The sequence below is a fragment of the Chroicocephalus ridibundus genome, chromosome 11 (assembly GCF_963924245.1).
Source record: "Chroicocephalus ridibundus chromosome 11, bChrRid1.1, whole genome shotgun sequence".
Classification (NCBI taxonomy): domain Eukaryota; kingdom Metazoa; phylum Chordata; class Aves; order Charadriiformes; family Laridae; genus Chroicocephalus; species Chroicocephalus ridibundus.
In genome coordinates, this window is record NC_086294.1 from 9,308,843 (window position 1) to 9,324,217 (window position 15,375).

The following is a 15,375-nucleotide window of genomic DNA, read 5'->3' on the forward strand; positions in this document are numbered from 1 at the left end:
TGATAAGCATAAGGGCTTTTTCTGCTCAACACCGTTAGTGTCTGAGGAAACCACTGTGGCTTCCCAGGCCGATCCGACTGGCACCCTGGCAAAGCCCACAGGAAGTTTTCATCCATCAGCAACCCGAGGCAGGACCCGTGCACCTGCAATGCCTTCAGCCTTTGGCTGACTCCAGCCCCACGCGCAGAGGGGGCTCTCCAAGAGACGGGGGATGCTCCTACGGACTTTATGGAAACAGGCAAAAAGTGAGAATTCACATCCGACCGATCACCAGAGCTGCCCCAGGGGAGAGCAGCGCTCTCAGCCCGTGTCTGGGGGTGTCCCCACTGGCGCTCACCCCAATGCCGAGGGGGCAGAGGGGCTGGGGCAGCTCCCCATGGGCACGCCAGAGCTCCGCAGCCATACGGCAGCTTTTCTAAAACAGCCTTCACCCCAGTGAAATTTCAGGGATGACTGTGTGGGTTTGGGGAGGGGGGTTGTTCTCCTAACGGCAGGGAACAATCACTGAGCCGTCAGGGAGCTGGGGATGGGGTGACGGCTCCAAAGGAGCTCTGTGGGACCATCGGCTCAGCAGGAAAACAGCCCTGTCCTTCCTCGGCCAAACATTCCCACCCCTCCCAGGAGCAGCTCAACTGATTACAGCTCCCAAAGCAAACTATATACATACTTCATTTTTACGGTACATCCATTCCCACCATGTTGCAATAGCAAGTGCAGGAGAAAGCTAAAAAAAAAACCAAACACACACACACACATCTCCAATAAGGACGAATTCTGTCAGAGTAAGGAATGATACTTCCAGCATCCTCCCAATCAGCTGATAACCGCACCGAGCAGAAAATATTTCCTGGCTGGAGAGCAGCAGGGCAGGCTCTGGAGCCCTGCCACTGAGCACACACCTGTCCCAAGCCCCGTGCAGGATCCTGGCTGGGGCAGAGCAGGAACCACGCACCCACAACTGGGACCTGGAAGTTGGTCCGTACCAACCCCGGCAGCATCAGAGCGTCCTGCAAAGTGGGGAGGGAGGGAAGGAGTGGGCGGGGGGGAGCGGGGTCAGGAAACTCTTCAACCTCTCGTTCCTGTCTCTGCACCTCCCTAGGGGCTGCCAGGGAAGCACTGACAATTTCGAGAGTTGTAAGGCAAATTCTGGGTTTAATGGGCTGGTTTAAGCCGGGATATCAACACTGCCCAGAGCTGCAGCACCGTGACTTGCTGCAGCGGAGAAACACGAAGGGACAGGGATTTACTGCGGCTCAACGCTTCTGTGTTGGCAGAGCTAAAGCTGAACTCCAGCTTCAGCCACTGCTTCTGGTGTTGCTGCCTCACCTTAAGCAAATGCTAGGGGTTTTGCAATTACTTTACAAGCTTAAAACAAAATCCCAACCCTACCAAAGAGAGAAGCATTCCCACCCTGCCACCCCTATGGCAGAGTCTCTGTATTTTGTCTCGTGCATCCACCTGCAACAGGGCTGAGGTACATGCAGTTTCCTCTCAAAATTCGTATTTGCAAAGCTGCTGCTTCACCACGATGTCCTTTAATTCAAGCCTGGAGTGATCTGCCATTGCCTGTTCATCTAAATTGTTTTAGAAATGAGTTTCCACCCTTAGGACAAGATCTGCTTTCCCCGCTAATGATCCACGATTAAGTGTCAAAGTTGTTCCCTAAGTTCAGTCCACGTCACCCATCGCCTTACAAATTCTGCTTGTGCAAGCAGCGGCAGAGAGAGGCAGAACTGGTCGGAAATGATCCAGGCAACTCCTGAGCCTTTCATACAAGACTGCGAGGGAGAGAGAAAGGGAAAAGCTCCCCAAGCACCAAGAGCTTTCCAGCCATATGTGAGTAAAGATTTCTTCCCATGCCACGTGACAGAGGAAGAGGCACAGACCCATTACACAATAATAAAAATATGCCTTTGGCAACATCGAGCCAAAACTTGGAGCTGCTGCTGGAAGCTAGCAATCCGCACAAAAAGGATTAAAATGTTAATAGAAAAGAAAGACTGAAGTCAATATTGCACACCCCTCAGAAGGACGCTGCTGCGGCAGGACGGGGCTCGGGCTCTGCGTGTGACAGTGATCTGCAGCAAAACATCTGCTTAAAATCGTGTAGGTTTCCAGCGCCTGTCAAGATCTCACTGAAGAGATTAGTCCTGGTGAGTAGATTAACTTTTCGTTTTGTTTTGTTTTTTTTTTTTTCCTCTCTCTCCTCGTAACCTTAACTTTGAAAACTTACCAAATAAGGTCTAGATCATTGAGCACTCAGGTTTCCAGCGCCTGCACAGGAATCCATACAGGCAACAGTCGCCAGTTAAAAGAAATACTCCAGCAAGGAAACATTCCTCAGACTTTTGCTGGGAGCACCTACCTCGTACAGCTGAAACCGCAGCCTCTCCCTTGCTCCGGTATCCATCAGCAGCTTCTGTAACAGGGCTTTTGCCCGGGGCTAGGAAACGTTTGCCACAGGCACCCCTGGCTGCCTAAAGTGGAGACGGTGATGCAGGTCCAGGCATAGAAGATGCGTCGTTCTCCTTTATCTCCTTTAACATTGCTTTGTGCAACAGCAGATAACAGATCAAACGCATATCTGACACAACTACTTCATTGGCTTATATCAGAAATTAAATAGGTCCATTTCAGCTGCTGTCACCAGTGGCACACCTTATTATATCTAAATCAGCCCCGTGCACCCAAGGGCTCCTTATGCTTCCACCCCAGGGATGCTGCAGGGCAACCACTAGAGCTGAGAATTAGGCTCACAGGGATAATGATTATTTTGAAAACTAATTAAGACGCCTTGAGGTTTACCGGGAAATTGTGAAGCAGGAAGATGGTTCTTTTGTTTAAGAAAGCCTTGAGTATTGGAAGGAATCAGAGTAGAAAGTCACGGTTGTTTGTTCGCTGCTGGGTCCCCCCTTGTGCGATGGGACCACCCTGCTCCTCCTGCCTCCGAGCACCGATTCCCCGCAGACTCCCCTCTTTCCCCACTCTGCGTTTTTCCTCCTCATGGGCAGGCACACACCACCACCGCATGGCACAGCGTGGCTTCCCTGGCCAAAAGTCACCGTCTAGCCACCACACGTGCCACCAAACCACCCCACATCTTGCAGACCCTCAGGGATTTTCCCTCCGACAGGATTTCAGCCCAGCTGCCCTGTAAGCACCAGAAAGTACAACTGATCCTTCGTCCCTGGGGCTCACCCTTACAAGCAAAATCTTTTCTTACAGGAACACCTTTTTATAGATCTATAGAATTGATCTGGCTTCTTAACTGTGAAGGGGGTCGGGAAGCTCACCTGCAGCAGGGCTGGGACAAGGGTGGTCACACAGGGGCTCGCAGGAGCCACACAGAGCAGGAATGCCGTAGGCAGCCAAAACTATAGGGGAGACATGGCAAGAGACGTGTCCCCCCAGGCTCCTGCCTGTGACGCCCCTCCAGCAGCAGAGACCCATCCCATGCTGCAGGTCCAGACTGGGGGCTGTAAGGAGCCCTGTGGGCACACAGCTGCTAGGGATGGAGGCTCTCGGGTGACAGTGATGCACTGTAGCTCCAGCAACAAGGGCGTGCACAGAAAAACTATTGGAGAGCACAGGCTTGCAGTCCTGCATCCAGCACAGATGCTCCATGTGCTACAGAAGCTCATGTGATGCTCAGGTTTCAGCGTGGAAGGTCGGGTTCAAATCCTGCTGATCGTACAAGAGTCTGCTTCAAACAGGCTGGCGGGGGCAGCTGGGGACCCAGGCTGCCCACCCGCTCCCGGCATTTCTCCACCTGGGAAAACCCAAGTCCCATTCTCCCTGGCCCCGGCATCCGGGAGACCCAAGGCACAGGGCAGCCTCTGCCACGGGCCTGAGCTCCGGTAGGAAGAGAAGAATGCACCAAAGCAATGAGCAATAACAACAAAATGTCCTAAACCAGAAAGGGGGTGTCACGTAAAGGCCATGGGGCAGAGTCAGAACATCCCATTTCAGGCATGCTTTCTATGAGTCATTCATATATTTTATTATGTGATTATAGTGAAGCCCCCTAAATGTGCAGCTCGTTAGGAAGAGAGAAGCCAGTAATCACTCAGCTCTGCATGTACCACACTTGCAAGTCAGAGATGCTCTGTCTTTATTGCTTTATTTGCCCTGACGTGTTTTCTATAAACGTGTGCCCTAGCTCTAAGATTCAGGAGTGAATGCTTTCCAAAATTGTTCCCTTCCTGGTTTGATTTCTGACAAGCATTCCCCAAAATTACCCAGTGGGGATCCACAGGACAGTTTTACAGACTACACTGATCCCAAGGGATGCTCTGGACCCACAGCAAAAATTTGGATTGATTCAGCTGAAGGACACAGAGAATCATGGTCTCTTAAACCCACCTGATAGACACCAGTCTGAGCTTCATCTTCTACCTCAGGGCCCAGACATTTGCGGCACATTTTGGAGTCTCTCTGCTCTCTCTGGATGGAGGTTTGACCCAGCTGTGATGACAACATGAGGTCTCACCCAGAGCCTACCCAGAATCCGGGAGACTAAATGGTCCTTCCTCCAAGACCCTCTACCTCAGAGCATCTCAGTGCTGCCCTTGTCCATCACATGCCTACCATGAGTTGCACCATCTCCTGAGCCAAAGGGCTTGGTCTTCTTCAACCGAGCAACCTAGAAAGCACCATTGCCACTAAATATTTCAGAAGGCATCATTTCAGAGTGACTCAATGGATGGATAGGATATTTCTAAGTATTGAGAAGAAAAGCATTTCTGCATGCATGAGATCTTGCCTTTCACCAAACTGTTGTCACCAAGGGAGAGGCAGTCCACACATGAAGGGCCAGAGCATCTCTGCTCCGGCCCAAGCTCGGCACCAACGCACCTGATAACCTCAAGCAAGCCGCGGTGCTGCCCCAGGCTCTGCCGGGGAGAAGACGGGCACGGCAACCCTAAGGCCTGGCCAGCCATGCCCATGCTGCAGACACCTGAGCTAGCTTGTTTAAGTGAAGCTGGACCACTTTCTTTTCCCATGCTGAAATCAGTGCCCGGTACCGCTGTGTTCCCCCTGGGTGCTGAAGAGCTGAACCTTTGCATTTCAATGGCAGGTACAAACTACAGCCATCACCAGGTCAGATGCAGGATCTCCTCTCCTCCCCTCCACCACCAGTCAGCTCTCCTAACCCCTGGGGCACAGTGCACACTCCCACACAACAGGCATCGGTCATGGCCAACAAGTCTCCAAAACCCTATTAACAAAGACATTAATTAAAATGCCACTAGAAAAGTAAGACCTCAGCTGAAACCGTGCAGCAGGGGCTCCAGTGCCAGGCCTGCCGCCCGTACTGCGGAGAGGAAAGATGCTGTTCTGTTTCCAATTTGCTTTTTGGAGCTCATCGTACATGCTACATCGAGGAGCAATTTTCCTTTTAAGGTGGAACAGCATGAGGTTTGTTTTCTTTCAAAGAGAATTCTTTAAGAGGTTATTTATAGATCCTCTTGTGAATGTGACTGTGCTTTGCATCCCACACGCGCTGCTGTGATGTGGGATGAAATGTTCTTGTGGAGCCGTTAATTAACACCGACTCGGGAGCTGTGCCACAGCACGGCTCCAGGTAGTCAAATGTTCCCCATCTATCCAAGTACTGGTACTACTGACCTCCCAGCTTCGGGGCATTTTGCATTTGCTGCTTCTTATCCCATCAGGTCAACTAGCCGGGCTGTCTGAGGGTAACAGAAGTACTTATGGTAAGAGCCTTTAAGAGAAGGAGCTGCCCTCCTGCACTGTGCTCCCTCTTGCCCATTTCTTCTCTACATGAAGCAGTCCCAGCTTTTTTCCAGGTTATGCTCCACAAAGACATTTTTCCTTGCCACAACTTATTACTGTCATCCACCTCCAGACGCCTCTCATTTCTCTTCTGCCCCATTTGAGGTGGTTACTGGGAAGCAGGGATGCAGCTTTCCTTGGGATCTCCCGACTCCGCAGGCATTCTAACATTTTGTTCCCCTTTCTGTGAACTGAGAAGCCTTTGTTCAACTGTCCACATTAATACTGGTCGGTGATTTCCATCTCACAAAGCCATTAAACTGACACCTTTCACCAGCAGCAAATAAACTTAAGCATAAGAAAAGCAAAAGAGAGCTGAAGAACAAAATGGCTTAGCAGCCAAATACAGCACGGAGATCTGTTTTGCATTTCCCACTCCTCTGCATGTTCTTAATTATACATAGCACAGAACTGGGGGGCTCCCACTCGGCATTAATATGGAGCATATTGCTTGCTGGATTTGGAGCATGTAATATGCATGTCCACCCCCTTCAGGAGCCGATACTGGGATGAGAGAGCTAAGGCCAACATGAAATTTGTGCAATACTTTAAGCATCTTATTTCCAGTGCAGGAGTTTAACATAACAGTACTGGGGAGATGCTAAAGCCTCCCAGTATTTGTCTTAATGCCAAGCAGGACCTTGCCTGACCAACAGGTCACCAACATATTGAAAGGCCTGGGGTATCCCAGCTCATCTTCTACTGCATCTGTGTTGCACTACACATTTGCTTCAGCACCAAAGCTTGATGTGAAAGGCAGTTTGCTAGCTTTGCGATCCTTGCTTATATTCTGTATTTTGTTAGCAGGACTTTGGGATGTGATAAGAAAGTCCATGCCAATGGATGATTCTTGTAAAATATTTAACCCTCTACCATCAGAGGTAGCTGTAACGAGGGAAAAGACTAAATTTCATAGTAGCCTTTTCCATCAAACAAGAGCGTGCACCTCTTAGCCCAGGGGTAGGAATTGTATCAAAGTGATACATGGCTAATTCCTTTAAAAAAAAAATCCTTTGGCTTTAGCTTGATCTCTCCTAATCAAAGAGCTGCTGAGCAAACAGTGAACCGGCCACAGATTTGTATGGGGCGTTTTTAGGCTTCATGTCTCATTTCTCCATGGGCTACTCCAGCTTTGGAAGCTGAAAGAAAGAAATTGTGCCAGGGGATGCCTTTCATCCCCAACCAGTTCATTTCCATATTCACACAACCGGAAAAGAGCCCGACTCCATCAGCATCTCCCCTCAGCCCGCGGTCGGTGCCCGCCAGGGACCACCAGCCCTGCTGGGAAGCTGGTGGCCATGACTGTTAACATCCCTCACCAGCAGAGCAAAGGGAGGAAAAGATCCTCAGCCTGGGCATGGGGAGGGGATGGCAGGAGCACCTTTACCCATGGGTAGTCAGAAACCGATACCACAGGGGAAACTCTCTTTTTTACTATGTCTGAAACCATGCGCAGACCCCCACTCTTGTTTCAAATGCCTCTAATACCCAGAGTCTTGGGTGGGTCATGCATGAAGATGAGGTCTCATCAATCAGCACGATTTTGAGCATCTTCTCTAAGCTGCTGATGTATCTGAGCACTATTTCAAGATGCAGTGGAGTTACTCAGGAGTTGCACATGGAGCACAGCTATTTGCAGACAGCTCCATGCGCAGATATCCAGAGGAATATTTTACTGTATAATAACTGCTCTGTATCATTAGCAGGTTCATGGGAATAGCTTTATTCCAGAAATTATTTTCTATCGCTATCTCCCCATCCAGGAGCAGAGTGAGACAAGCCCAGGAGGCTCAGCCTCCCGCTGTGAATGGAGGCAAAGCCTGGGATGCTCCCAAAAGGCCCTTGGTGTTTGCTATACTTAAAGCAATAGCTCACTTTACAGAGCCAGGAGACAAACAACCACTGGGGTTTTAAGTTACCTGTCTTTCTAAGGTGAATGTTAGTAACAAACACAAAGACTGAGCTACTACCCCCCCAGAGAGGCAGGTCAGCATGGCAAGGGGTTAGGAATCCCCCGTCGGAGGCTGCAGTAGGGCTGGTCAAGGCTGCAGGGGCGGCTGCACCCTGACACCGAGCCAGAGACCTGGCTGGCGATGCGGCTGCAGGTTGTGCAGCGCCACGCAGCCGAGCTGCGACAAGGAACGGGACATCCTCAGCCAGCCAAGAGGCTCAATGCGCACTGTCAGGCAGAAGGCAGTAAGGACTGCCCTGGCTCAAAGACTTCGCAAGCCCGTCTTCTAAATTCAGCCTGCATCATACAATGGGTTTTGTGCTCGTTAAGAAACCCCAGTGACCCAACCACAGGGCAGGTCTTACCGGGGAAGTTTACACCAAAATCCTTTCCTTTCCTCCACTCTGCTAGTCCCAGGCGGCTGCTTTCTGCACCCCTCTGCCATCGCTACTTGGGTTTCAGGGAAAATGAGGCCTGGGGAACAAAACGATGGCCACAGATATAGACTTAGAGAAGAGCAAGTTTGAAAAAAATATTGGTTAGACCTATAAAACTCCACGAGCCAAATCCTTGAATTCATGTCACGCCAAAACAAACAGCTCCCACACCCTGCCAAAAAAAGCCCAATTATCTCCCACTTTCATGCAAGTCTCTACAACGCACTGTCCGGGTGGAGGGGACACCGCCGTACCCACACATGCCGACTACCACACGCGACAGCCATGTCCCGTCTCCTATTTACAGGCTGCGCCATGATCTCTGCTGTCCTCCTCCTCTGGACTGTGCCCTGTGTGGCAAACCACATCCTCGGGGGCTTTGCCAAGGGAGCGCTGCAGGAAGGTCCCCAGCTGGCATGCAGCCTGCCAGGACCCCCCGGGCCACCCGGCCCCCCCGGTGCACCTGGGGCTCCAGGGACAGTCGGCAGGATGGGCTTCCCAGGCAAAGACGGCAAGGATGGCAAGGACGGGGATAAAGGCGAGCATGGCGATGAAGGTAAGAGAAGAGAGCTTCTTAACACAACAAGGGTAAAATGTAAAAGCAATAGGGCAACAGCCCAGTTAACAGCAACCTGTCACCTCAAGTCTGAGCCCCAGGACAGACATCTCATAGGAAACTCTTCTAGAAATTTCTACTCTCCCCCTTCCAGAATCTCACACTTGTCAGCTCCTGCCAGGAGGGTTCAGACTTGCATTATTTGCTGATAGCATCTTAATGCTGTGTCCAATTCCTATGGGCTTCATTTCGTTATGAGGTGAAATATTCCCTGTTCTGATATATGCTCTTTAGATGTGACAAAGTGGTGGTCTCTGACTCCTGCTCTCAAGAAAAACAAAGTCAGGTGAAAAGAATTAAGTACTTGCTCCCCGGAGCGCTCTAGCTGGGTGACAGGCACTGCTCTGACCGTGCTCCATCTAAATCAAAGCTAACAACCACCCTTTAATCCTGAGGCAGAGCTCTCCTTTAGATCCAGCCGTACAGTCAGCAAGCACCAGGACCAGCTATGGTGAGAAAGCAGTGATTTCCCGTTGCCACACTAGAGTGCACTCCTGATTCAGCATAACACCAGCGCGCCAAAGCTGCATTTTACTCTCCTCTCCCACCCCCAAAAAATGGAATCTGGAGAACAGGTTTCCACCTGCAGCTGCATTTAGATCTAGTCTTGCCACAGCAGGTCGAGAGACAGGGAATAAATCCCCATGAATTTGTCCTATACCAAACACTACCGCAATCAGCAGCTTCAGCATCATGGTGACAGCCCAACTCGCTTCCCATCTGAAGGCAGTCCCTGCACGGGGTGTCTTCTGGTTCATGACTGGTTCATCCCCCAGCTAGGCTGGGCTTTTTACTACCCCTAGATTTTTTGAATTTTTTTTTTTAAACAGCAGCTTCATGTTAAATGTGGCGGGGCGGGGGGGAAGACAGGAGATTAAAAGTACTCCATCTGCTCAAATCTAGGTTCCAAAAGCTTCACAAACCTGTCCGACTCCTGAAAAACCTAAACATTTAAAGCTTGTTCTTGGCCAGCTTTATAATTAATTGCTCCTTTTTCTCAAGTGAGCCAGATAATTGAACCAGCCTTTCAGTCCTTAAAAGGGACAGCCTGTCCTGCTCCTGAGTCCCATTGTTATCATGCCAACAACCTACCTAACATGGTTAGTCAGTCCTGACAGATGTCCAGCCCCAGGTGGTATTTCATCAGGATTCTCACCAGCGAGGTTTTCCTCCTAAATGAAAATACACTGCTGCAATGATATAATCCTTTTTGACTTGCCACATCATCTCTTTCACTAAAAAGTTTACGAGGTTATTTGTCTTCCAGGTCCACAAGGCAGAACAGGAAACCCCGGCAAGCCAGGACCGAAGGGGAAAGCAGGAGCTATTGGCAAGGCAGGCCCACGAGGGCCCAAGGGTTTAAAGGGTAATCCTGGAAAAAATGGGGCACCGGGAAAGAAAGGGCCCAAAGGGAACAAGGGCGAGACTGGGCTGCCAGGACCCTGCACCTGTAATGCCAACAAAGCCAAATCTGCCTTCTCTGTGGCAGTCTCAAAGAGCTACCCAAGGGAAAGGCTGCCCATCAAATTTGACAGGATCCTGATGAACGAGGGAGGACACTACAATGCTTCCAGTGGGAAATTTATATGCAGCATCCCAGGTATTTACTACTTCACTTATGACATCACTTTGGCCAACAAACATTTGGCCATTGGCTTGGTCCACAACGGGCAGTACCGCATCAAGACTTTTGATGCCAACACTGGAAACCATGATGTTGCCTCTGGATCAACCATCCTTTCTCTGAAGCAGGAGGATGAGGTATGGCTGCAGATCTTTTACTCAGAACAAAATGGGCTCTTTTACGATCCCTACTGGACAGACAGCTTATTTACTGGCTTCCTGATATATCCTGATCAAGATTATCTCAATGAAATATAGGATGAGAAACCAATCTCTGGGGAAAAAATAGGAAATGCATGAGACCTCAGTCCAGCAAAGTGTAGCCTGCGCACGGACACGTGTGGGATTATCATACAATTCCACATTTTTGGCACTAACAGCCTGTATTGGCTATTTAGATATTTACTTGATGCAATCAACTAGTCCACAGGCTACCAGGACCAGTAGGACTCACATTAAAGCAGCCTCATGAATCTCTAAATCTCGAAACCACCCATTATGTTTTCCATGATGATTCCAACATGTCACAGACACGTAACTCAAATACTGGTGCAGAATGCTTTATTTTATTATTATTATAATAAAGCATGGAAACCAACAACCATTTCCTGAAAGCTGAGGCCAGAAGTGCTACTGATGCTGGAGACACTATTGCTGCATCTCCTCCCCCTACACCCCATAATAGTAAAAATCCTTGTCAATACAGAGTTACACTTTACTAGCTCCTTAAGAGTCAGGAAATTGTCAGCTATAGTTATAAAAGTAAGAGTAGCTCTCGGCCTCATCAAAGCAGTACTAATAAGCCAAGGCATCTGGTCTAAATAGGAAATGACACGAAAGAGAGATCTCATTTTTGAGGTTAAAGGTAAGATTCCTTGTAAGACACAAGCCATTGCACTGAGCACCACCGGCGTTTCTCAGATTTCAGCCTCGATATACCAGCGTTGGGGTCCTGCGCCTGGTTTCAGACAAGCGTTGGTAAACGGTGACCAGAGCCTGAACTGGACCGTGCAAGCCAAATACCTGCTGGGCTCCGAGCCACGGTGGAGGATGAACTTTACAGATAAGACTCAACTGTCAAAGGCAGTGTGAACCTTCACGCCAGAAACAGACTCGTTAATAACCCCCTTCCTTCATCCCTGCCAGCTTCTCCTGGAAGGAGATACTTGTGGTGCTGCTGAGACTCTCCTCAAGGCATTAATGCTACAGCGAGACCCTATCTTACTGCTGCTTTGCCTTTTTCATGTTATACATCAAATATTACAGATGGTCCAAAAATCAGTGTTTTGGTTCTAAACTGTGTGGAATAAAAACCACCAAAACCCAGAAAACTCAAAAGCTGAACTTCTTCTCAGCTGAGCTTTTTGCTTTTGCTAAGCTGAGCTTCGCAAGTTTTTTTCCTCCTCTGTATCAGCTGATGCAGGGACATACACCAAAATGTTCGCAATTACCAGAGCAAAGAGTTCTCCTGATACAAAGCCACTTGGTCTGGCTGCCTCGCCCCAGGGCGCCCAGCACTCCTGTAACACAGATCTGTCTCTCTCAGTAGCCCAATGGAAGGAGTCTCTTCCTCGCTATCTGATGCATCGTCTTGTTTTGCAGCCTTATTTCTCATCTCCTTTATTACTTGGTAAAAACCCTCATGAGCTTCCAGCTCCTCTAATCCTCATATTTAGGCATTGAAGGGATACCCCGTAAGAATGAAATGTTTTTATTGTATTTTTTTTTAATCTCACTTTTACAAGTCAAAATACTTGCATGATTTTCATGAACTACAGTAATTGTGTTATATCTTACGAAAATCTTTTCAAATACATTATTTTATAAAATAAAGCTGAACGAAAGCACTGCTGGAATAGTCTTGATATTTATAAAAGTGGTTCCCCAGAAAGCATTGCAAAACTGCATTATGGATTCCACTGACACTATTGCGTTTAGCGATGGATTTCGTAAGGGCTGGTGCAACAGGAGTATTTTTCCCCCTCCCAGCCCAGCAAGCTGGGGAACACAGAGTTTTCTGCTCTCTGTGCAAGGAAACCTGCAAGGTGGAAGAATAGGATCTGCCTGTTCCCCTGAAGCAGCTCACCCAGGCGGCAGGTGTCCTTTCCTTGGCAGTGCCTGCTCAGATAATATATTTCTTTTTCCAAAGCTCCCTCATTTAGGGTGTCTGGGGGTGCATTTGCAGGCAGCTTCCCAAAAGCAGCAGCAGTTCAAGAATGGCATTTCTCCCTCAATGCCCAGCCCCACATTCCCCCCCTGGCAGCCCAGAGGGGGAAATGACCACTTTTTGGGTGAGCTGAGTTGAATTCAGGTCTGTGCCCCCACCCAGGTCCCCCAGCAACTGTAGGTGCTAGGGGCAGCTCAAGGGAGGTGGTGGGACACATGGGAGGATGTTGCCTCTCCACACCACCACCCAGCTGTGCTGCACCCAAAAGGGAAATTACATAGTACATCTTTAATTAATCCAGCAGCACTCACAGCCCACTGCTGTCAAAAGACAGACTGTATTTCCTTCCTCAGTTCTTTTCCCTTGATTCAGTGCATTCCCCATCCCCGAAAGTGGGTATTTTCAGGCTGGTTTTCTTTTTTTTTTGGTTTTTTGTTTTTTTTTTTTTTTTTTAATTGTTTGTTTTTTCTTTGTAGTCAGGTTAGTTGTTCACTGATTTTACGAGCTGAACCCACTTGGCACCAGGCAGGTACCAGAGCCGGGAGGGGACGGGAGAGCACCACAGGGAATGAGCCTGAGAAGAGGAGGGTGGAGGGGAAGCAGCAGTGAGCAATTAGATCAGCTCAGGCACTCAGTCTTCCCTTGTTATCTCCAGAGAAGGCCCCAGCAGGGAGTGTTTCCTCCCAGTGCCAGCCCCCTCAGGGGGACATGAGCCGTTTTCCCCAGATGAGAAGCAAGGGAAATTATTAACTGTCTGGCAAAGCGTCCTTTTTATTTCTAGTGAAAAGGAAAACTTGCAAATGAGTCTTTTAAGTCTGGAATATCAAAATGCAAATTATAAAGAGAACCACTGGCCCCCACCGAGTGCTCAGTGCGATAGCGCTTGCTTTCAGTTTGGGCCTACAACTTCCTTCCCGCAGGAGCAGACAAGGACTGCTGGCTCCAGCCTGCTCCCAGCCACCCTGGAGACCTGCCAGGCCACCCCACCAGGTCACAGTGCTGCCTTCCAACCCCAGCATCTGCTACCATCAAGGACTTTGCGCAATGGAAAACCCAAACTAAAAAATTATAGCAAGCAAGAGGGAGGAACATCTTCTCCAGATTGTTTAGTCTCCCATAGGGCTGAAGTCATTTAAAGATACACATATCATAAGTATTTCTGTGAAAGAGGCATGAGCATTTCACGTGATACATGTGAGCTCCTCTTGCACAGGTTCCTCTGAAAGATGGATTTCCTCTTATGATGTCTTGAGATCAACTTGCACACTGAACAAAATGTCTCCACTCAGCCCATTCCTGCAGGAAGAATCATCTCAAGCAGCTGTGGGGTCCCCTCCTCCTGCCTCACCCAGGAGAGGAGGGATGGGAGGGCAGCTGGCAAGGTACAAGTGTGTCTGGGTCACTACAGGGACAATCATTGAAATATTGAAAGGGGGGGAACACGCAAAACTCAAAATGACTGGCTCAGACTTTGGAGAAGTTTAAAAATAACACATTCTGGCTTGCTCCTGCATCTTCAGGCGGCATTTTGGTTTGCGCTGACATTGTCCTCTGGCCAGGTAGTTATTTACTTTGTTTTAAAAATGAATCTGAGATTCATGTAAAGACTTTTTACTCCAGAAACACAAAATTTCTGGAAAACCACCAAATAAAGAGCTCTGTTTTTCACAGCCAAGTTGTCTCAAGAGAGCACTGCTCCCACGCAGGATGCTGGCCGCAGCCCAGGCAGCTGCGGCACCTCTGGCACGGTGGGAGAAGAGCTGGGAATGGTGGTAGCTGGGCCATCAGGAAGGAAAAAGGAATGTCCTGGCTGAAGAGGATGCGATCCACATCTGCCACCCTCACACAAGACCTCTTATGCTGCAGCATCCTCCTTCACCACAAGTGTCAGAGTTGCCCTTTGCACTACGATTTAGCACAAGCGAGTTCCTCCGACACATCCAGCATCCAGGGCAGGGAGGCAAGGAGAGGCAGGAGCACCCACCTTTAGTGCTCAGTTCACGACAGAGAAAAGGCTCAGCCAGTTCAGCTTGTGGCTCATTAGAGAGCAGCAGTGACCTGGCTGTGAACACACCTGCCTGCCCCGCTCCCCTCCAAGGCAGAGGAGGGTTTCTCTGCCGCAGGAGCTTGTCTCCACTCCCACAGCGCCTTCTCCCTCCCACATCCATCCCCAACACCATGCAGCCGAGCACTTCCAGCAAAGCCGTGATTTCCCACTCACCGAGCGCTCTGCACAAACATCAGCACGGTGAGAAGCACTCAGCACTGGATGAGCTCAAGGACAACTCCTCCTGCCTGGTGCAGCTTCTCACCCCGTTAACTCAGCCTCGCAAAGCCCTTTCCCCCTGCTTCAGAGATGCTCTACACAAAAGAACACCAAGGTTTTTTTTGGTTGTTTTGTTTGTTGTTGTTTTTTTTAAAAAAAGAACCCATACATTTCGAAGCTAAAAATGAAAAGAAAAAATACTCATAAAAAAATATTTTCACTGGGGAAAATTAACATTAACCATGGGGTCAATGTACATGGAGTATCTGGAAAGTAATGATGTAACGTCACAGCTGGAAACAAAGGGAAGGCATATGTGCAAGGTAGCACATCCCCTGCACAGCCCTGCAGCATGGCGCTGATTAGCAGCTTCAGCACTCGGTCAGGCAGACCAATGCGTTCAAGTCTTGATCGCATCTTCCTTCTGGGGGACTCAGGAGGATCCAGACACATTTATCAGTCACCCTCGTTTGCTCTGCTCCCCAGGTGAGCCCACCCTCAGTTACACCAGTTAATACT

General features: G+C 49.2%; 1 protein-coding gene across 1 annotated transcript; it reads left to right on the forward strand.

The window, feature by feature from the left end:
- The first annotated feature begins 1,825 nt into the window (after positions 1-1,825).
- On the forward strand, positions 1,826-12,116 carry C1QTNF2 (C1q and TNF related 2). The gene is made up of 3 exons (XM_063349029.1): positions 1,826-2,153; positions 8,492-8,740; positions 10,068-12,116. The coding sequence occupies exons 2-3, from the start codon at positions 8,500-8,502 to the stop codon at positions 10,679-10,681; spliced, it is 855 nt and encodes a 284-aa protein (XP_063205099.1). The 5' UTR covers positions 1,826-2,153; positions 8,492-8,499; the 3' UTR covers positions 10,682-12,116.
- Positions 12,117-15,375: the final 3,259 nt, after the last annotated feature.

Coding starts and splice junctions, on each gene's coding strand:
- C1QTNF2 (XM_063349029.1), top strand. CDS start 8,500: ATGATCTCTGCTGTCCTCCTCCTCTGGACTGTGCCCTGTGTGGCAAAC. Junction 8,741..10,067: donor AGGCGAGCATGGCGATGAAG/GTAAGAGAAGAG, acceptor TTTGTCTTCCAG/GTCCACAAGGCAGAACAGGA.